Source organism: Tyto alba, unplaced genomic scaffold (assembly GCF_018691265.1).
Source record: "Tyto alba isolate M040663 unplaced genomic scaffold, T.alba_DEE_v4.0 Super-Scaffold_9, whole genome shotgun sequence".
Lineage (NCBI taxonomy): Eukaryota > Metazoa > Chordata > Aves > Strigiformes > Tytonidae > Tyto > Tyto alba.
Genome location: NW_024881330.1, coordinates 27,630,962 through 27,654,870, shown reverse-complemented (window position 1 = coordinate 27,654,870; position 23,909 = coordinate 27,630,962). Strand labels below are relative to the sequence as shown.

The 23,909-nt window shown below is 41.5% G+C and overlaps 1 protein-coding gene across 1 annotated transcript in view; it reads left to right on the top strand.

Moving 5' to 3' along the window:
* Positions 1 to 3,836: 3,836 nt before the first annotated feature.
* NECAB1 (N-terminal EF-hand calcium binding protein 1) overlaps positions 3,837 to 23,909 on the top strand; it is a 61,801-nt gene continuing 41,728 nt past the window's right edge. The window contains exons 1-3 of the mRNA XM_042786254.1: positions 3,837 to 4,294; positions 9,022 to 9,046; positions 18,236 to 18,344. Coding sequence (XP_042642188.1) covers positions 4,253 to 4,294; positions 9,022 to 9,046; positions 18,236 to 18,344 — 176 coding nt within the window. The 5' untranslated portion in view covers positions 3,837 to 4,252. The remainder of the gene's footprint in view (positions 4,295 to 9,021; positions 9,047 to 18,235; positions 18,345 to 23,909) is intronic.

Genomic DNA, 23,909 nt, shown 5'->3' with positions numbered 1-23,909 from the left:
TTTTCTTCTGGGAATGTTACAAATACAAAGGATGAAAGTGCATCTTTTTTACTGGTGCTCTTGTATTGTTCTGCTTCTGGCTCTCTGTCATGTTTTGATCTTTTCCTTTGTTCATTTTCTTAAATACTATAAGTAAATATCTGACTTAGCCATCCAGCCACACAGCAGGCTTTTTCTCAGCATAAGCCATAGTCTCTGCTGGATGCCCCATTAGAGTCATTTTTATTACACTGCTTGCTTCCAAAACACCCTTGCAGGGCTGGTCATAAACAGAATGTGCATAGGAGAGTCTACATGCTATATTATCATCACACATTTTATGCTTTTCGCATGTGCCTAAAAAGTTGTCCTTAAATCTACCAAATTGTTTGGATCTTCATGAAAGAGTGTGTAAAAAAATTGTGTGCTACATCTTGCAAGGAACTACTGATACTCAGTGTACAGTGATGTACATGTAGTTTACTTAAGCACTTCTAATGCACTGCTGTGCATTACTGACCCAGGACTGTTCCATTATGTTTATCTCTATAATGATACTTTTCTATCCCAGGAGTATTATGTGTCCCCTACAGACAGAAAGGTAAAGAGAGACTGAGATCCATAGCTGCTGGTCTAAAGCCTGACTTAGATGCCAGGAGATCCCAGGCTTGGCATTTCCCACTGTCTGGGAAGAGTCTGTCAAAGGCACTGAATTATTAAGAAAAACTGGCCTTAGGAACCTACATGAACACTGGATTGAACGAGTAGGTCTTCAGTGATTTTCCCAAACATGTTTATGGAGAGCATGCAAATAAACAAAAAGAACAAAATAACATTGTAGTACAAGCTGTGTGGTTTCCTCCTGCAGGAGCTCTTACTGACATGGAAGCCAGCATCTCACTAAATTCTTCATGTGTAATTATGACTTTACATTACATTTATTTTCCTGGTGATTTAGGAAAGAGCTCCAATATACACAGTCTGCATCCAGGTTCATCTGCTGATGTAAATCTCGCATCCTGGTTGTCTACACGAGATTGCCATTGGAGTGCACTGTGGCTCCAGTCCAGCCTGTGTCTGGGTTTCCTTTCCACCAAAGAGTGAGTATGGGACCAGAGGGAAAGGAGGAGGGCAGGAAGGGATGCAGGATGAGAGCAGACTTGGGTCTTGCCCCAGGAGGGATCAAAATGAGTGTAAAGTGAGCTTCTGGAGCTGGGGACTTTGAGGTGATTTTCATCCAATGAACTACACGTAGCCACACACTCCCTTCATAGGTAGTTGACTCAAAGTTTTTGCAAGCACACCATCACTCCTTTTGAGATTTAGTACATCTATCCTTGCTGTCACTGGTACAGATACCACATGAAAGGGGACTCACTTTTCCATCTTCACAATCGCGTTTGTGGAAACACAGAGCTGTAAAGAAACTGGCTCCTCACTTGGATCAGATTAGTCCATGTGCAAGACACAAGGTGATGGAAATGAAAGGTGGCCTCTAGCATCCTCTGTTACTGCTCACATAACAAGCCACGGCAATATACATACTAACTCTGAAATGTCTACATTTTTACAGTTTATGATCAAGAAAAGTCATGAGGGAGCTATTACATGGGGACAGCATTTGAGTACTCAAAACAGATGCTGGTTTGGGGTTGACCTACAGAGCACCAGACCAGGTGGTCAAACCATGACAAAACATGTTTTGAGAGCTGAAGGGAGACGTCATATTATGCTAACTCAACTCTTTAGGTAGGTACCAATCAACTCCTGCAATGAAAAAAGGACCATAAAGCAGATCCATTTCCTTAGCCAAAGGCAAATAGTACTTTTCACTACAGACCCATGGGGTACCTGAGGGTGCAAGCTGTTCTGCCAGAAAGGTTATATTTTGACATAAGCATTATATACAGTTTTTCACATCACTTAGAGGCAGCACACATAGCTAAACTTCATGGAGTGATTTAGAAACTTGATTAGATGGTTAGGCAGCTTGCATTTCCTCAGTGAAAAAGAAGCTGAGCTATCTATCTCATCATCAATGGCTCTTGTTGCACAGCCTGCTGCACAGCAAGGATAAGTTAGCTCTTGCTGCCAGTTTTCATTTGTTTGTTTTTCCCAGATAAAAGGGCAAAACCATTAAATAATGGCTGACCATTTCACATGAGTGAAGATGTTGGTGCAGTAGGCTGGTTTCTAAACAAATGTTTAGTGATTTGACACACAGCAAGAAAAAGATCAGGCACTTCTAGGTTTTATCCTCATCCGCACATGAAACAACTTTATTTCTTGTAGTAGTTTATGAGCAGCACGGGTCTGTGGCTGCAGAAGTGAGCATATCACTGGCTGCTGATCTCTGCTAACCTCACCTGGGTATTTCACAAAGCCATCAACCTCCCATTAAGGCAGCGGGTACCATACCTGTACCCCCACATCACGGAGAACCATGGGGCCGCGTTCCCCTCTCCTCCGCCTCACAGCCTCTTGCTCAGAGTGAGGGAAATCATGGAATGAATAAAGAAGCTGGTAAAACTCAGAGCTTTCACCCTGCTTGTGTAGTTAAAATTGAGATACTACTTCAGATAACTTTAAAGTGGTATAAAAGAGTATCACCAGTAAGTTACGCATATACTCACAGATTTATCATCTGAACCTGAAAACTAAAGTCTTTAAAATTGATTACTTAAACAGTCCTCACATTTCTATATCATGCAAAGGTGATTTGCAAATAAGTTCTTTAATAATGGAAATAATGCTTCCCAATACAGTAAAAAGCCTAGGAGTTATTTTTGCTTTTGGTATTTTAATTTTTGCCCTAAAAAGTATCAGGAATACACGATATTTTTCTTACTGTTTTTAAGGAAGATTTCTCTAGACAAACTTAAAATATTCACAGTGAATGTTAAGACTAACCAAAGGGGAAAGATACCAGTTCTTCAGCAAAAGTATTTTCATTTCAAGATAGTAATTAGTCAATAAAGTTGAATATGTAAACTGTTGGTGGTGGTTATAACACTTAACAAAACCAAGTCCCTCTATGGTATAAAGAAGCTTTTCCTTGTCTCCACTCACCCTCCTGGCTCTTGAGACAACCTTTGGATATTTTTTCTTCTTTTTTTCTCTTTGCAAAGAATACCTTGATACTTCCATCATAAAAATCAGATTAAATAAAACCCTTTCAGTATTATCAAAAAGCAAAACTAGCCTGAGATGATTTTTCCATCTCTTTTTCAAGTCATCTTTAGGAATTGAGATAAAAATTTCTCAACCCATGAAATGCCATCTGTTTCCTTTTGGACGGTTCTCTTCCCTCTCACAGGTTTTGTTTTGAAATGTGGAAAAGGAGGTAGAAGAAGGAGAAACACCCATGCATCGCAAGTCACACCACAGCTTTTCATACATTAAGGTGTTTTAAAGTAAAATATTCACTCTAACTTTTTTTATGAAGCATAATATCATCTATAATAAAATATAACAATATAACGTGCAGTATATAATGTATAATTGCAATGCCATCTGCTGGCGGTGTATGGTGGGAGAACACAGACAAAGCCCCCTTACGCGACGGCCAGGTATAACCAACCTCTCGGGATGTGTCGGAAATAACACGGGAGGCAGTTTCCCTCGGAGCCGCTCTCCCCCTCACCCCGCCATCCTCCTCCTCACTGCCCTCACCCCGCGGAGCCCGCTCCTGCCCCATCCCACACCTTGCTCCCCTCCAGAAACACCCGCACAACCAAGTCCCCACAGCCCCTGATTTTTGGCCAGGCCACTTTGAAGGTTGTAGTCAAGGGCCTTATTTCGAGCCCGCGTGCTTTTGCAGAGCGCAGCTTATCGCGGTGTCTGCATCAGCCACGGGAAGGCACGGTTACGCCCCGTCACCCCTCCACGCTGCTGAGACTTCCAAGCGTCTTCAGCCTGGGGTCTTGGGGCTCCGGAAAGGTCTCCCCCCAAGTGACCCGCGTTGAAGGGGAAGGAGGCCAAAACGATGACGAAAGCTTGAGCTGACAAAGACAGACTGCAAGTTGCTTTCCTGGAGAGAAAGCCAGCCGAGCTACGAGCACACTTTAAAGATGCGACGGGGCGGCTGCAGGGTGGAGCGGCACAACCTCTCCCCGCCGTCCCCGCGAGGGTGAGAAGCAGCAGCCGCGCCCCCCGGGCTCCCTGGGGGTGGGTTTGCAGCGGCCCGCGAGGCGGGGCGAGCGGCCCGGCCCCGGGCACCGCGCCCAGCGGGCCGCCCCCCGCTCCGGGCGGCGGCGGCGGCGGCGGCGGGCGGATGGCGGCGGAGCTGGGAGCGGGGCTGCGCATCTTCCGCGATGTGAGTACGCGGCACCCCTGACATGAACCCCCACTCCAGCACAGACAGCCATTGCAAGCGTTTGGGGGGTGTGTGTGGGGGGGTGCCTTTTCCTATTTTCCTTGTCTCTTTTCCTTTCCCGCTCCCCTTTTCTCTCTCTCCCCCCCCTCCCCCCCCCCCCCCCGCTTTTCCTCATTTTCTTTTTCCTTTTCTTTTTTTTTTTTTTTTTTTTTTTTTTTCCCCTGGGGCCATGATTTCTTCCCTGGAGTGGAAGGGGGTGAAGCCCGGCAAAACTGTGGGTCTTCGTCGTTCCCTTGCCCCTGCTTTTCTTCTTCCTTTTTCCCTTCCCCTTCCCTTCTCCTTCCTCTTCCTTTTTTTTTTTTTTTTTTTTTTTTTAATGTTTTTACCATTTACAATGTTAAAGAGGGGAAAGAGTCTGCTTCTGACGGCATGCATGTGTGAGGAGAGCAGGTTAGCAGTTCGGGGGTGGTTAGGAGGGGTGCTGGGTGAAAATGCTGACACTTTTCAAAATACGTTGCTTGGATTTTTATTATTTTATTTTTTTCCTCGGCTTTTCACTGAGGAGTTTCTCACCCTGCAAAAGTTTTTTTACCAAACTGTGCAGGCTCCTTTCCATCCCAAGGGACCTTGATGGAGCTGAGGTGCCCAGGGTTGATGTGCAGAGCAACCCTGAGCCCCTCAGCCCTTTGAGGGGGAGCCCGGTGAGGTGCTCCTGCTCGCCTGGCCATCCTGCCCCTCAGGGCTGCTGTGCTAAACCATCGCCAGGGGGTCAGCATCTCACAAGATGCAGCTGTAAAGTTTAATGTCTAAACTTACCCGACACAGAGCATTTATTTGGTCCAAGGCAAGTCCTGATAAAAGGCAAAGTCCCACGCAAAGATTTCCAAAGTATCCCCTGTCCTTGATGAGACCTACAAATATTCAGACCAACCCTACTCTGAGCCCTGACCTACTCCATACCAACTCTTACACTGGGTTTAGTCCACAATATCAGCTAGAAATTATGCTTTTTATTAAAGGACCCTTTACCTAGAGGTTTTCTGTAATGTGCCCACATGAAGTTCCCCAGCCTTTTCCCCACATTATTTCAAGCAGATCCCATCTGCTTATCTCCTGATTTCTGTAGCCTCCATGAGAAATCATTTAAATTAGACTCTTTGTTGACTGGTATTATTTCCATTCAAGTGTATAATGAAAATGCAGCTCTTTTGTCTTATAAATACCACTTGTAAGAGAAACAGGAGAATTACAGGCATACATCATAAAGGCAGAAGAGAAACCTAACTTGCCAGGAGAGAGTTAAAAAACATTAAATGGACCCAACTCCCCTGTGTAACTCTGTACACTGAGTTAGGAAACTGTCTGCACATGGTCAGAATATCTGATAAACTGAAAAGTTTTTATGTCAGCCAATGTAAAAAAATCAATTCAAATGAAAATTATTTAGTTTTCAGCAATTTCTTAAACCAGTGTCAGGTTCATATTTATAGAAGAGCAGATGCCTTTCACAAAACTGGTGAAGAGGAGGGAGGAGGGGGCTGCTGCCATACTTCTGCTCTTAGATCTGAAGGAAAACCTTAAATTCAAACCTAATCTCTGCCTGCTTCAAAGCAGGGACTGAACACCGGGGGTCCTTCCTCCTGTGAGAGTACACTCATGTCATAGATATTTGAGGGTGTGCAGCTCTGTGATTACCCCTCAGTGAAGTAACCCCCCACCTGTATAAACACTCAACTGCGTATTAGACCAGGCAGCAAGAGACTGGCTGTAAGGCTGCATGGAAAGGGAAAGCACTGAGGTGCTGGTCCCACGGGGGGATAGGCAGAGACCTGATGAGACTGAGACCCGATTGATGATGCAACCTTGCAACCTTCACACTGGTTTTGTGTCAAAGTCCCTATCCAGTGCCCAAAGGATATTAACATTTCCTTAGGGGTATTCTTTAAATTAATTAAAAATAATAATAATTAAAAAATGAATAAATACATACATTAAAATAATCAATTCAAAGTAATTTTTGAAGTAAAAAAGAAAAATTACTTACGCAGAAACTGCTGTCATCCTTGACCCATACTTACGGAGCCCTCCTAGTTGACTGAAACTCCACTGCTGCAGCAGACCCAGTCCTGCACATCCACAAGCCAAGCCTGAGCAGCCAGCGCTCTTGCTCACATAGAAGTCTCGCACGAGGTGTGGGCTGCGTCACCTGGTGTGGCTGTAACACCCGCGGGGCTCTGCACCGGCCCTTGCTACTCATGGCACAGGTCACCGGTCACCTGTGCATATTGCTCGGGCCGGTGCAGGGCGTACTGACGACCCCCGCCGAAGCACACCTTGCTCTTCCCCACCAGACGTGCTTGCGCACGTGCCCACGGCACTCAGCGCAGCCCAGGCACCCACGAGGCAAGGAGCGAGGTGCCAGCGCTAGCAGCCCCCTTTTGTACGCGTCTACCTGTTACTGGGTGTAACTGGGCAGAAGAAGCCTTTAGATCTCGGAGCACCTTGTGTCTCCACCCTCCCCAAATTTCACGACCTCTCCGCTTCCAGCTGAAAATCTGCAAAAGCTTTCAGCACACAGGCTTTGCCATCTGTTAGCATATAGTTACTAACTCCTGAGCAGCACCAAGTCCTACAGGCAGCATGGAGGTGCCTACCTTGGCAAGCAGGGTGACTTTTTCTTCAGGTGACACAAAAAGGAAACAAGGCTGCTTGCTAGTGAGACAGGAGAAAGAGCAACAACAGTTCCCCAGAAAATCCAGCCAAACCTGCCAGGAATCTAGGACTGTATTTCACCTGTTAAGAATTGTAGAAAGAGTTTTTATTTTGTTCTAATAAATAATAATTTTGTTCTAATGCTTTTAATGATCTTCCCTTTGATCTGCATTTAGCCTTTAGTTCTCACTAGGAGACAATTTGCAGTTTAAGAATCAAAATTTAAAACCCCTAAACAGTCTAATCCTCATACTGAAAACTGAGTTGCAAGATAAGATTTATTTGGGTATACAGTGAGGGAAGATGTCATCTTGCTAAGTTTATTTCATACTTATGTGCTGTAAACTTGGTCCGGTGCAAAGTTCAGTTTAGAGACCATTAGTGAAGTCCTGGATGTGGGTCACAATTCTGTTAGTTCCCCACCAACTCCACCCTACAGAATACAGTCATGAAAATGCTCCCACAGAGCTTGGCATCTGGATCCTTGGGTTTCTCATTTGGTTTCCCCTCTAGAGCAGAGCAGTTATGGCATGTGCTGCAGAAGCTGTTTAAATACCACTAGCAGTTTATCAAACCAGAAAATGCTTCCATTGCTGTTATCTCTCCATAATACATGTCACCATTTTGAAACTCCTTTACTGATATTCATAGCAGAAATAGGAACTATATCCAGAAGATTTGCTTTCTTCCCATGCCTAAACTTGTTATAGTGTTGCCCGGATGACTCCCCATTGCGGCTCAGGCTGAAGTAGCGATGGGGACTACGTCCAGAAACATAGCAGGGTGACAATGGATGGCAATCACACATATCTGAAATGTCACATGGTGACCCATGCCACAGCAAAACCACCTCACCTGGAGAGCAGGGAGCAAAGAAACTGCAGGAGACTCCCTCTGTTGCTTCCACTCCCTATCACTGATCCCTTCTCCAAAGCGTGGGTTAACGTGGTGGTACCTGCAGTGGGACTCCAGCAGGGACAGGCGGACAGGCCAGTGTGTCACCAGCCATACGACAGGGCCAGTGCACCTGCATACAGTCCCGGATGGGTTGGTGCTGTGTCCCCCCGCCGAGGGCAGGGCTGGGCCTGGAAGGCTCTGCCACCTCTCCTCCTGGGATGCAACCCCCAGGATCATCTCAGACTTTGCACAAGAAGTTACAGGCTCTCACCTATGTATTTAAATAGCTTCTCCAGCAGTGCCATTTACAGGGGGGAGAAAAGGCAGACTGGCACACTGTGCGGGTAAGCTGGGGTCACATACAGTTTTCATGGCAGAAGTATTGCAAGGAGGGACATGCAGCAGGTAGCCTCACTCTGCCCTTGCTTTCCCAGCTTATAAACTTCTATGCTTTCCCTCTCTCCTTTCTGCCATATCTGGTTTCTACTTGCTATCAGAGCAATCCTCAAATTTGCTCCCACACATCTGATCTCACTGCCTCCCACACCCAGTCTGATCCCTCATGCCACCCAGCTCCTCTCTTGACTTATCTCTTTGCTTCCTTCACCCACACAAACCCTGAGCCTTTTCAACCATCACAGATGCTCAGCACATCCTCCCAGCTATCAACCTTACTTGCTTCTTGAAATCACTTCTCTAAACCCTGAATCCCCTAGCATGGTAGCCATACAGTATCAGGTTTTGTGTCTGAGCATCATCCTTATAAGCCATGCACAAGCTAGAAAATAAAGCTCATTCTTATTATGGTCTTGGTTTTCAGTGCACACAGCACAGGAGACGTCAAAGAAAACAATACTCTGAGGGAAGGATGGGGACACACTAAGGGCTTTTCAATTTTATACAGTCTTGTGAAAATACGATGTAGAGCTCAAACTATAAATGCCCATTAAATACAGCATTGTGTGCTATTAACCCATACCAAAAAAAACCCAAAAAACAAAAAACAACCAACCAACCAAAAAAAACTTTCACCAAACAAACAAACAACAAAAAAACAAACAAAACAAACAAAAAAAAAAAAACAAAACTGATTCTGTTCTCTCTCTCTTTTTGTTTAGATATTAAGAAGAGCAGACAAGAATGGTAAGACCGGTTATGTATCTTCCACCCTCCCTCTGGAAAAAAAGCAAATACCATTGATTGAGCATTTTAAGTCATGCTTTAAACATCCTAACAGGAAAAACAGCCATCCCCCATGTCATTTCTTGTTTTCTACAAGTTTGATGCAATGTATTTTGTTGTGTACTGATCCTGCCACAGGTTCTTTAGTGACAGAACTTGTGTTTTCACAATTTGGAATGAGTGTTTGATTTGCACTTTGGGTGCATGTGGGTGTGACAAGAAGGTCTGAAATACTTGTTAGTATCTCCATCTTATTACTTTTTAAAAACACCGTAGGCTATATCCAGCAATCAGATTTGTTTCCTACATTTTGCAGTTATGTATTTGTTTGACATGTCAGTAGGCAGAATAAAGCCTTGAATGCAACTCACATATTTATAGTACAGAAGTCATGAGTTTTTTATTATGTTCTTAATCAAAAGTTTTGCCTTCATGCTACTAACTGTATTTCCTTCCACATATATTTTCCCCCTTATTTAAATTCAGTAAGTTGGAATATAGTACTGTAAGGCTTCACAAATGCTTCTATTTTGGTGGCAGCAGGGAAATGTCCTTGCTGTAAGGACCTCAAGTGTAACCACTGGAATTTTTTGCTGGTATACGTGGTCATGTTCTTGAACCTGACTTTACCTCTTTGTCCCATCTCAGAATTGCTGTACAATTTTGGACAAGTTACACTGCCATTTTTGTGCCACATACCCCATCAGAGAAATGAAACCCCTACTACTTCTCTGCATCACACAGAGTGTGAGATTCAGTATGTTTGAGGCTATGAAAAGCTTCTTTAGCTCTGCAGTTACCATAATAGTATTTATACTTAACTTAGATAACCAGAGTTAGATCTCACAGGATGAGAAGGAAATACAAGCTCGCAATTTTTCAGCACTGTTTTACAGAAGTACAGAGATAAGACTTCTTGCAGAAGCACGGGCCAGACTTCCACCTTTTCCTGGAAATGTTGAAGAGTGTCAAACATACAGCTCAGACAGGTTTAATCCTGACAAGTAATTCCCACTCAATCCTCAGAAAATAGGTATTTTGTAGGTTCGATAAAGTGCATTCTCAGGTATTTAAAGGCATAAGGGATACTTCTGGGAAAATCAGTGTGTCACTTTCAAGGAAGAGCTGTTGGACAGTAAGGGATCGCCATACAGTTTGACAGTATAACTGAGCCTGTCAAATAACTGTTTATTGTTGCTGAGAGGGCAATCCCACCCCAACAGCCCACCTCCTGCTGCATATTCCTGCCCCAGTTCATGTGCAACAACGGGCAGGCTTCTTCAGAGAGCTTGGGGACCACAAAACTCATCACTGTGAGAGTTTTTTGTTACTTTTTTTTTTTTTTGTCTCCCTCAGTCAGCTTGCCAGTGGCTTGGAAGGGCAGTGATGGTGCAGGCTGAATCCGAAGATGAGGGCTGGGATGGGGAAGAGAAGGACCTTCCCCTTCAGCCATGCTTTTCCAGCTTAGCTATGTGCCAGCCACAGCCAAACTCTCCGGGCATCCCCCGCAGACCTCCTCACGGTGTTTGAAATGATGTTTATGTGTCTACCCTGAGGAGTGATGAGAGTCAGAGCGCATGGTGCAGAGCAGCAGTCATCTCCCTGGAGTCAAAAAAAAAAAAAACCCTGCAGCTTCATGTCCCTGCCCTGGACTTTGAGCTCATGCTCTGTCCCAGCCCTGGTGGACCCACAGCACTACGATGGTCAGGAAGACTTCCAGTCCTCAGTGGGCTTACCCCACAGTTTATTATTGATACTTTGCTGTTAAAATAGAGGAAACGGCTCACATGATCTGTGGCAAACTTACTTGTTCCAGAACAGTATGAAGCCACATCGGCCCTAGAGACTTTGGTCACTGGAGTTCATACCTATATATGGGTCTTTTACAACATATTATTGGGAGGAAAGTGGCGAAGTTCATCCACTTAAGTTCTATTATTTTAAATCCATGAGCTTGAAATGGTTTCGATTCTTATGTGCTTGATTGTATTTGCTCAACCATCAGCTGTCCGTGGGACTTCTACTTTGCTAGTGTAGCACTGCACAGGCTTAGGCCACATTAATGAGATCTGGTTTAGGGCTGGGATGTTAAGAACCTTCTCAGAAACTGAAAGCTCATCTAACATGCTTACACTGTTGTCAACACAGATTATTAGCTTTTGTTAACGACTAAGATACTTACACTTTCAGTGTCACCTTTCTGTGCTGCAGGAAACAAAGTATTGGCTTACTGTAACAAATACTATGTTACTGTCCATGACAGGCTCCTGTTAACCCATACACTTTTAATAGGTCTCTGTCAGAGCTACCATACTCGTTGTCTGTGAGATTAAAATGCTCCAAAAAAATTTTATCATCAAAAACCTTACTAGGTACTTGCTTGGCAGGGAAAAAAAAAAAAAAAAAAAAAAAAAAATCCAAAAAAGTGGATCAAGCTGATAAATAGGAGAATTACAGGAGATAGCATTCTTACTATGAATTTAGGGACTGTGGGACTTCAGGTTTGGCTTCCACAACAAGGAAAGACAACTATTCTTGCAAAGACAATGTAAGATAAGAGACTGAAAGAGCCAAGAAATCCTGCTCAATTGCTGTTACTCAAAAATACTGCAATGATTTATGACAGTTGGGTTTAATTGAGAAACTCCTTTATCAAACAGTCATTCCTCTATTTGAAAGAAGCTGTACAAGCACTGATTCCTCTGGGGTAGTGCCTTCCTTTTTTGCCAGCCCAGGCACATATATCATTCTGTTAACCTCCTGTTTTTGGAAATATCAGCTATGCACAGCTTCCACAAGGGGATCAGCTTCATAAACTCTATCTATAATTCTTATTTCATGGCTGAGCAACTCCACTCTGTACAGAGCATATCCATACTCCTCCTGTAACTGAAAAGGTCATGTGACTTTCTTAAAGGAAGGACCAGGCATAGGGACAGAATACCACATTTATAAGAAATATATGGTTCATAATATTGACAAAACCAACATAAAACCCTGCGGGGAATAAAGCAATTTCATAAAGGTGAGATGTTGCACAATGACCTTTTTGGAAAGGAGAAGTTTCAGGTTTGCATGTCAAAATGAGGTTTTGGTCAGGTCTACTTTACAAAACTCCATACATTCAAAGGAAAGCTAATTTGAAAAAGTTCTGGCTAAAATTAAAGTTCTTTGTTTATTTAATTCCCTTTTATATTTAAAACAAAACCAAACATTAAATTCCTCTCAAAAAGTAAAATCTTGACCCTAGCCAGCAGGGAAAAGCAATATGGAAAACTGGAACTGCCACATTCAGTCTTTCCTAATCAAGATAATTTTTTACCTCCTTCATCTCACAAGCAACAGTAGTTGCCCCACACACATGTGACTCCAGCACCTATATGTGCTTATTCTCCTGCTTGTCTTCATGAGGTGTTTCTCTTCTGATATGCTAAGAGGGACATGGGGCATCCCATTAGCCTTGCAGTGATTTACAATCAAGTGAAACAGTATCAGTTGTTGGTAAAGATCACCCTGGGGCCTTTCCTGACCGTGCAGCTTTGAGATGTGATCTGTTAGTATAGCCTCATGCTATCTTGTAGCTGAGAATGCTAATTTAAGCTATCCCAGAGGACTGAGTGAATATGCCTGGCAGAGGCAGGGGAAGCACCTCAGGAAGGAGATCTCTTGAATCACTCTAATGTGAACCACCAGAGTTTGCCTGGAGGCACTCTGAAGGTCACCACCTGTGGTATTAAATTTTTTTCAATAAAAGTTTTAGAGTTACACCAAAGCAAAGCATGCCAAGTCCCTGATTTCATAATTTTTCCTTGGCCAATATCTCCTAATCTGGGTCCACAATGTCTTGGCATCTCAGAAGGCCTTCAGCTAGCTCAGAGTGCCCCCAGTAATGCTGTGCGGTGGCAGCTGCAGCAGTGCAGGGGATCTCTCCTCCACACACATGGACTGACCAGAGATGTTACAGCATGACAGGATGACCCAGGTCTTGCGTGCCCTTCCTTGAGAAAAACAGCAATGTGTAGGGATCCCTTGGAGAATGTCTATGCACCATGATAGCCAGAAGTGCCAGGTCTTGACGTCATAGTAGCTGCATTTGAGCTATAGATTTACTGGATGTCTTTGCAGAACGTGTATTCTGAATGGAAGACAGAGCACAGAAATTCTCTGAACTACATCACTGATTATTTGAGCTCTCAAATTATTCAATCAGTACTGGTAAAATGGATTTGTAAGGCAAAATCCTTGTAGCACAGGCTCCAGGGACTCTTGCTACGCTGCTGTTTGCTTCCTGACCACCTGGATCCATTGCAGACACCACTCTGCCTCCTGTTTCAGAGCCCAGGTTCTGAATAGATTCTCCATACCACTTCCCTGGTACTGCAGGGTTGGACTCTGCACTCCAGATTCCAAACATTATCATTTCTGTAAAGACTAAGGGCCTACTTTTAAACCTGAACCTGTTAATCTAGTCCACTTACAACCACTTGGTTACATGTGCTAAGATTTTCCAGCATAACAGTTGGAATAATGGCCACTTAGCCATATGAGCTCCATCTGATGTGGCTCCTACTATGGAAAGACTGCTTTGGTGCTCCTCTGTGGAGCCCACTGGCATGTTTCACTCCTAGGAAAGGCTCACAGTCCCAACAAGAAGCCCAAAATAGGTGGGAATGGAAGCTGTTTTGATGCCCTCCAGCATGTGCTGGCATCTCTGTAAGACATCCTGCTCCTCTACATCACCATAACTCCCTTCAGTGGCTTCAGACTCACCATTTGCCGTCTTTGGACATGTAGACTCCAGATATATATATATATATATATATATATATATATATATATATATATGTATATATGCCCTTGTTCGTTATTTGCTTGATATCTTTTCACTCACTGAAATCTTCTTTCAACTCAAAAAGAGAGTATGTGTGTGGCTTTCCTTTATCAGATATGCTGTTGTCTACTGAAGTCATAAGCTATCCAAAATGTGTCCTGGAGGTTACTAGTGTTTCTGGAGCAGACTGGCTGGGGGATATCACTTGAGCCTATTTTAAACATAAAAACATCTATCCAATAGAAAGGTGAATTTTACTGAAATAAATGTAAGAATGCAATTATAACCTGAAGGAAGGCTCCCTGAAATCACAGTGTAAATATATTTCTAAACTTGCAAGTGCTACCTGGCGAGATTAATTTTATTGTTTATATTTTTGTCTGCCAGTCAGGAGTGTCCAAGGAGGACAGGCAACTGTGACTGTTTTTGAAGAAACCCTGCTTTTGAAAGACATCAGAAAACATACACAAAGCAAGCAAGGCTTGCAAAACAGCTTCTTTCAGATAACATTGCCAAGGCAAACACTACTGAAGGTTGATTTGTCTGAGGGATGAATGGCTTCAAAGAAGTTTGTCTTCCATGAATCATCGATCCCCTGTCGCTTTGCCGGTGGCAAGGATTGAAGCATCTGTAATAGAGGTTTCTGCTCAGCTGCTCTGAAGCACTTAAATCAGACAATATTTATCTGGGTGCTCCAAGGGCATCAAGGTGTGCCCCAGTGAGGCAGTGCTGAGGATATGTAACACAGACTTTAAAACAAAAGCCATTTTGACACTTAAAAACCCCTCTAAACCTGGCTAGGCAAACATGTCTTCAATTAAACAGCACAAGGAGCACTTGTTAGGGGTTGGGTCTGAGCTTCATCTGAGCACTGAGGAAGCGCAGGGGTGGCCTGGGCCACTGGTGGCTGATTCCTGAGCTCCACTAGCAAAACATTTATACACATACAAAATCAGAGAAATGCCCTGGAGAATCAGAGCCTTTTTCAGTAAACATAATGCATGAAGTCTGTAAGAACGAAACAGTTCCAAACCTCCTTGGGTTTTGCCAGCAACAAGCTCAGTGATGTGTCAGTCAATGTCAGTAACATTCAGAATGTTACTGAGAATAAATAGCAATGAAGCAAAAGGCTATGCCTGCTCTTGGATGATAAAATTTAAAGAAAATAGCTCAAGTACCCAGTCTGGCTGTTGGCAGATCATTGATTTTCTGTACGGATATAAAGCAAATGATGCTGAAGAACAGAGATAAACAGACACATGTTTCAGGTTTTGTGTCATATCCAGACTGTTCTATGAGTAAACTCATAATATGTTTATCTCAGGAAAGTTGCCAAAAATCACTAGTTTCTTGAGTATGTATATAACTTGCATGCAAATCACCTTTCCCAGCAAAGGCTAAAGCTACAGACACAGTTTGATTAAACAATCGATTATATCTGTATGAGCCAAAGGAAGCTTAGCTGTGAAAAGAAGCTTGTTTCAACACACTCAATATTTGATATTCCTTCTCTGTAACCAGTGCCAAATGGCAGATGTATTTAGATTCTCAATTAGGTAGTCATTGCAACTTTGTCAAAGAAAATTTCCTACCTTCAACACAGTGCTGTGCCATCTTGGTTTTTAGCTCTTGTAAATCTTGACATTTTATTTTGATCGCAATGATGATTATCTCCAGCTAAAATCTGTCTTTTCATATTAAACACTTCAAAATATTTTTGTTGAAGCAGACATTTAATTTGTACAGTTTTGAAACTTCTTGAGGATTACATATTTGAAGCCATATATTCAAGTCAAAGAAATTATTAAATAGTAGGAAGTAAAAGAGTGAGGAAGATCCTCAGCTCTGCTCTTCAAATCTGCATGCTGTACTACAGCATGTAGTTACAGCGTTCAGATACTGCCTTTATAATAGATTCTTCACCATTATAAAATTAGGACACGATATATTGCAGATTAGTCTGATGCTTAAGACTTCTTAGTCTTTCTGTCTACGGTTGTTTAGTGCCCTATGAGTGATTCAATATGTTACTGGTGGAAGAGAAAGAGACATGAACTTAAATTCAGTGCTACCCAAAACAGAGTTATGAAGTGCTAGGCTTTGAAAATATTCTTTATGCTTCACGTGAAGGCTCAGTCAGTTTAGATAAATTACAACTTGACTACTGCTTAACCATTCAAACTTCTAAATAAAAATAAAAGTTGGATCTTCTTTCTTTGGCTTTTGTTTTCTAATTATCAGTCTTGCATTTAAAACTCACTACACTAGTCAGTGAGGAATCAATTGCCCTAACTGTTTTAATGAAGTTATGGATTTGCCTCATCCTGACCCATGCACTTCTGAAGACATACCTGTACAGCAAAGGAGAGGGACAGCTGTTCTTCAGGAGAGAAGCAAATGTCAGCTGTGGCTGAGGGATCCCTGATGAAATCTCATGGGCTTCTGTGGGGTCAGTTTTCTATTTGCAAACTTCTTTCTTTAATTTTTTCGACATCCTGCTGACAAGTATTGGTCTGGTTCTCACGTCACCTTCTCCTCAGCCTTGAATCAGATACTCAGGAAAAAAATAGTTGTACTGACCATCGTATGTTGTTTAAATAGTCATTGTGATATGATTAGAGGCCAAAGTTAACAAAGTCTAATGCTTCTTGCACCCAGAGTCTTACTTTCCAAAACAGACAATAGCCTAAATCTGCCACTTCTGTCACTGCAGCCACAGCCACCCTGTGAGTGGGAAAGGATGTCCATATTGAGGCACATTTTATCTATTTCTGATAATAATTTTTAAAAAATAATGGAAAATCTGCAGTATAGCAATTTCTCTGGGATTATCAGACATGCGTAAGTGAGGTGAGATACAAGTATGATCCCTTCTTCAATTAAATGTTGTAGTAGTTATTGGAATACCCTTTATGAAGCATTGATGGTTGTGCAGAGTTTGATCTGACAAAAGGAGGGTAGAGCCTCATTCTGAAGTGATAACATCCTGAAATGAATCTGCTTAACACATCTCATCTCAAGGATTTTGCCTCCTGTAGTCAAGGTCTTGCTATAATTAAAGCTAAGTTAAGAAACAGATGAAACAGACTCCACTAAATAATGTAGTAGAAATTGTAATAAGGACTTTCTCCTCTTGAATTAATGTACATTCCATTCCTGTTCTTGTAAATGTTATCATATGGTACTTCCCCTCTGTCTGAGTCCCATCAGTCCTGCAGACACTTCCTGACTACATGAACATGTTACTAATGGTGATCAGGACCCATGTGGTGATGAATTGCTTTGTCCCAAACAAATGAAAACAGCAGATACTTAGAAAATAAAGTCAAATTCTTCCTAGTTGAGCTTCACTGTATATGAAACGATCAATTAAAACTGCATCTGAAAATCCATCTGAGGATTTTCACTGACCTCTGATATATGTCCAAAACAGTTTTCCCGTTCCTATATTTTGGTGTTGACTTCAGATGAATTGCATGCTAGCAAATAGAAATTTATTATTTTCTGTGCTGACCAAGAAAATGAGCTGCAATTCATTCAAGTGGAAGAAGACACAGAGCTTCTTCTTATTCCATGAAAATCAAACTTTCTTTTTAATTTATTTTGTCAATTACACACCAGGCATAGAGATTTGTGAGAAATATGCATTTTATGAAGAGAATCAAAATGCTGCAAGCCAGTACAGTGTATTGGATTAGTGTCTTTAGGTAGAGAGAAGCGCCAGTTTGCTGCCATTGACTTGTGCACTTGACTCTCGGTCTCCCGTGTGGGAGGCAGGGAGCAGAGGAAAGAAAGAGAAAGAAAAGGAAAGGGAAATGGATAGCTCCAGACAGCTGATGAAATTTTCATTGAACTAATATGTTCCTTCAACAAATATTTGCTTTTGCATTTCCCTGGATTTTCTCTGCCCCACTCAGTCTCAGAAGGTCCCTGATTTTCCATACAGAGGCAAGGACACGTGCAGGGAGCAAGTAGGGGAAGTGTGGGGCAGGATGGAAAGGAGCCACAGTGAATAGGATCAGGGCAAAGACAAGACTATATTGATGTGCTTGTCAGTACAGACTTACCGAAATCAAACTATCTTTGCTTGAAAGATGAGGAAGAATAACAGAGTTACCAGGAAAACTGAGGATTCTGATACAACAGCCAATGCATTTAGCATCCATCATGTTCTTTATGTATCTTGATCAAATATGTAAGGTTTCCACATTTAATCTGAAGAGCTAGAAGTTTTCAATAGTTTCCTCTTTTACTGCATGAAGTAAACAAGCAAAACCATAAATGAAACTAAGGCACTTTCCATTTCTTCGTTGTTTCAGATGATGGAAAACTGTCCTTTGATGAATTCAAAGCTTACTTTGCTGATGGAGTTCTGAGTGGAGAAGAACTGCATGAACTTTTTCACACCATCGATACGCACAATACTGAGTAAGTACCCCCTTCTTACAATTACAGTGCTATTTTCTGTACCTGAAGACATCAGGCTGATTTTAGAAAACAAGTCTAAGAAGAAAGCTGCTTTAGGGAAGATAGGTTGTGTCATATGACTCTAAACTGTAAGAATGAAGTGTTCATAAACCATGTAGAAATAACTGCCTGTTCCAATAAATGTGATTTGGGTATTGAGAACACAGAGTGAAAACTGGATGCATTCTGTGTTCCCCACCCACGATAGTAAGGAAAAAGGACTGTGGCCTCCTTCAGGCTTAAATATGAGTTTTTCAATTCTTGATCCCACTTCACTGATTGAATGAATACAGGAGATGAATACTTGGACCAGATATTGAGCAGGGGAAAAGTTAAATGAAGCAATCATATATAGTAAAGAGCAGAAAAAGCCATCTTGTCTGGTGCTGGCATGGTAATTGTGTTGGTGCTGTCACTTAGACTGTTTGGATATCCCTGTTACCATTGGGCTCAACAAGACCACAGGGAAATATTTTGACAGGAGCTTCATGAAGTTCAACAAGGCAAAATGCAAATTCTGCACCTGGGGAGGAACAACCCCATGCATCAATGTATGCTGGGGGCCACCCAGCTGGAAAGTAGCTTGGCAGAAAAGGACCTGGGGTGGACACCAAGTTGAACATGAGCTAACAATGTACCCTTGCAGCAAAGAAAGCAAATGGTATTCTGGGGTGCGTTACACAAAGCATTGTTAGCAGGTTAAGGGAGGCAATCCTTCCCTTCTACTCAGCACTGGTGAGGCCACACCTGGAGTTCTGTGTCCAGCTCTGGGGTCCTCAGTACAGGAGAGGCATGACACACTGGAGACAGTACTAAATTACCTTTTCCAATCAGAAGAAAGAGTGCTTTCTATTATCTGGTTAACATTTGTTACAGAGCAGAACCTAGATATAGATAATAAGAAAACATGCTTAAAGCTTAGATTTAAAACAGCAACAGGAAGCTTTCTGAATATGTTTTTTCATTAAGTCTTTAATGGATAAAAGGCTTAGTGCCTGACTTTGCAGCTAAAAAGTATTCTATACCACTTGATCTTTCTCTTTAACAGAGGCAAATACATTTTAAAGCACCTTTGAAAGCTTTTGAGAACCCTGTCATCAGGTAGGCAGCAAGATGGAGCATGCCAAATATCAGATGGTTATAGCAGTGACAGCTTGGACAGTATGATATAAACTCCTTGTAAGTATAGCTTTCCAGCAAAAATCACGTGAAGCAGATATAATAAGGAAGCAAAAAGTTTACTTACTGACATTTGCTGAAAAGGGCAGATTATGTAAAATGTCTCAAATTAACCAGCTGGCTAATAAAAATAGCAAAATGTTCATTGAACCTTGGGAATATTTGTAATCTAAGCATTAGGAGAACCATCTACATATCAAGCAATCCCCCAACCACCTATTTTACGATGTTTTCACTTGCAAATTATCCAAGGGAATGAAATTAAAATCATGGTTTGTGCCTATAATTTCAGAGTAGTTTATGGCTGGTTTTTAGTAGGGAAAGGTGAGAAATTCTACTCACTTGTGTACCCAATAGAAGATTTGCACAGATTATTTTGTCTCTCTTACCCAGTTAAAATACAGATTTTATCAAACTCTGGGCAAGTCATTTATCCTCTCTTCTTCACTTTGCTATTTACAAAATGCAGACTGTAGTTCCTTATCCCAGAAACATTCTGTAAGCATTGAGATTATGCAGTGATTTACACTACACGTAAATGCCTAGGACAGACAGCTAGGGAGGAATGTCATGATCTGCTATATCATTTCTTGGAGTTTCTCAGTATTTCATACCCAGCTTGTCACAAGAGCAGACTTTTGGTTATTTCTACCTGCATTAAATCTTTTAGCTCTGCCAGCATTCAAAACCTCACTGCCTGTGTGCATGAGTCTTTGTACTTCAAAGCCCAAAGATAAAAAAGGAGAGGTGGCCTTGTGGTGATATCCATGGGCCACAAGCTCAGGAGATCTGAATTCTCTTCTCAGTTCTGCTGCAGCAATCTTTCAAAAAAATACTCAAAGCATAAAAAACTTACATTTGCTTTGCACTTTTAAGAGAACTAAATTAACCAGGTATTAAAACCCCCTGCTACACAGGTCCTAATGTCGGTCTTGTTGAAGAGAGATTTGGAAGATTCTTAACTTTTAAAAAGACCAAGCCAAGCTAATGTAACATACCTGTTACAAAGCTGATGTGCTATAGAATACTGCTAAAATGAGCAATTACCATTTTCAATCTGATAGCAGGGCAAATAATAGGTGATTTAACTTCCCAGTAGTTAGGATCGTGTCTGCCTAACTGACTGTGCTCTCTGCACCTTGCTACTTGGTGCAGACAGGTGTTATCTTTTTAAAAAGTAAAAAAAGAGTCAATTGGTACTGCAGTGACCATAATCACCAGGAAAAAAAGATGAGTAGAAATTAGTCACCACTGCATAAAATTTCCAAGAGATAGGTTGAATACAAGTTCATTATGCCAGGATGAATTTATATTTACAATTTGTCTAGACCCTAAATTACAGGTTATTCATTCAGAAAAAATGATTGCTTTTACATCAGTACATCATTTCAACATAAATTTTGCAATTTATGAATATACTTATGTGTAGACAGGCTATTTTATTTTGTTTAATTAAATCTACATTACCTTATTATAACATTTTAAATATTAAATAAATACCAGTAAAGACACACCATACAAACTGATTTCCTGACTTTAACTTCCATTACTTCTTCCTCTTGATACAGCTAGAAACATGTGTATAAGTTAATGCATACCAAATACAGCATAGATCAATAATGATAGATTTGTTATCTCTAGATAATAAAATTAGGTGAAGTATTGTGTCCATGCAAACAGGAAGTTATTTTTTCCCATATTTTAGTAATGCTACAATGTTTTACTTTTCTTGAAGATATTTTAATACATGAATGATATTTGTAAGAACTGGCAATCAAAAAGATATATTGTAAACAATTAAATCTGTGGTGGAGTCTTCCATCCACTGAACCATAAGCCAATGTAATAATTAGTTTATAGGCACCCTACTAGATACACAAAGTTACACAGAAATTCCCCCCATTGGCAGAGTAGCTCATACATGTTCACAAGGCCCTAATATACGTTGTGGGCTTTTTTTAAAGCCTCCTATGACCACAAAGAAACAAGAGGACACGGGACCAATGGGCCACAGTGGTAACCCAGTGAATGCCAGTCTCCTGTTTGTTAATGAAGGCAGGGAAATAATACCAAGAATTAATTCATACCTTAAAGTAATTTTAACATTCTTCAGTAAAACAAGCAACTTTGATTATTCAGAGATACTGTACTTCAGAAGCTACATAAAGGGACAGTAGAATGCTTTGATGAGGCCATACCACTAGCATTCCTGACATGTGATTGGCACAAGGTGACTGCTTTAGGGGGTAGCAGTTAACTATTCTTCCTTAAATGCAGTTTCCACTATTGTCATTACTTTAGATTGAAGCTGAAAACCAATTAGGCATTTGACTTCCACTGAAAGTCATTTCTATTTGTTCTTTCCAGGATCTCATGAAAGCTTTTGGTAATCCCTATTCAATCACATACCATTAAATAGTATAAAGAAGCTGTTTTGGAGGGTCCACACTCAGGGGCCCTCACTCTGTCAGTGTAAGAAATTGCGTTGATGCAGCAGTGATGAGGTCTGGGCTGTTACTGCCCAGTCTCCAGGTTCTCATTTCCTATCACGCACTTAGTGCTTGCATATACTGCAAAGCAGTGTCTTGTATTTAAAGACCCTTAAAAAAAAAAAAAAAAAAAAAAAAAGAAAGTATAGGAAGTATAGGCAAGAAATCAAGAGCAATTATTATTAAATCCTTAAGCTTCAACCTAGAGTTGTACAACGATCCTTCTCCCCTTATTCATAATGGTTTAAGTGTTTTGCAGGTAGCCCAGACATAAGCATACTTATAAGCATCTGGGCAACATCTTAAGCTCTGTTGAGAGTGCCAGGAGGCCAAGGTAAATCCCCACAGTGTGTTGAGTAGGAGCCAAGCCCTCACAGAACGAATTAAACTAACATGAGGACATGGCTGTGAACAGGGAAGGAACAAGAGGAAGAGCTTATCTTTGCCTCCTGATTTGACACATATTTGGCATGACATCTGTGTTATACATCTGTAATGTCACAGTTGGAACTTTATCAATGCTTGTCCTGAGACTTCAAAAAACCTCAATGTTCTCTGCTTGAAAGCTGAGTTAACCTTTTTGTAGGAGTTCTGATAAGCTGAAGGAAACCCAGCGATTTTTCTCACCCCTCTCTCCCCCTACAACCTCAGCTCCAAGCTACACCTTGCTCAGTGAGGCTCCTCAGGGCTGATGGGAGCAATGAGAAGGGTGTTGGAAGCAAATGCAGGTGCTGCAAAGGCACCAGAAGTCTTTCCCAGGAGTGTCAAGGAGGGTGGAAGCACACGGATCATGGAGGACATGGTCTGTAGGTCATAGCTGAAGTCCTACACGCTCTGCTGTCTTAGAGCACCCTAGCTGTTAACTCTTCTACTGAGTGAATGTGAAACACTCATTTTAGTTGTGTAGCAATTTGTATTATCATGGCACAAGTGTAAATCAGTACACACAGCTCAAGGCAAAGGCTGTCAGGGATTGATGCTCAAAGCCACCTGAAGATAAAGGTGAGATGGTGATGTTAACTACAAGAAACATGTTTTGTTTTCAGAAATTGCAGACTTTTACAGAGGCAGTATCTGAGAAATTTAAGGCTGAGAGAGAAGTGGAGTTGTCTTGCAACTTTAAGCATTGTGTTTCTTAACACATATTGCCCTAAGCACTATTTTTAGGAGCAGATTGGAGCACAAGAATATTTTACAGGTTGAATAGGAAGAACAATCATGGAATGTGACTGGCTTTGCTGACTTTCCACTTGAAAAAATTGAAGAATTTTTTGATGTTATTTCCATCGCTATTTAATTTCTTGGCCCTTCTGAATAACTAAATCATAATGTATACACCAAACCCAAATCTGAAGATCTTCTTCCTCCTGTATTCACATCTAATGAGAAATAAAAGTGATAATTTTATTATAAACTTGACATTTTAAGTACTTTAATAATGTGTGCATCATTCCTACTACCTAGTTTGTATCTTAACAGTTCTATGAGCTCTCATCTGGTTTCTAAATCCAGTGTGTGCACGCCTGTTTGATGCAAATACCTGGGGGTTTTAATATTGCTGAAGAAGCTATCTAAACTCCCAATTATCCCAACTCAGAAAACCCTAATTTGTGGCATTAGCATGATCTAAAAAATTAATAGACTGCATTACCTGAAGTTCACATCTGCCTTTACTAAATGCTAAAGAACTTGTGTGCAAGACAGTATTGAAGTACAGTTCAACGTCAGAGGAGATAATTCTGCAGAATTATAGCTGTTTTGTTTACATGCGTTATTGCCTGAATAACTGTACTGAAAGTAGAGAAAAGTATCAGCAGCACAGGTCTTTTTATAAATGCAGAGAATTATGCAGGAAAAG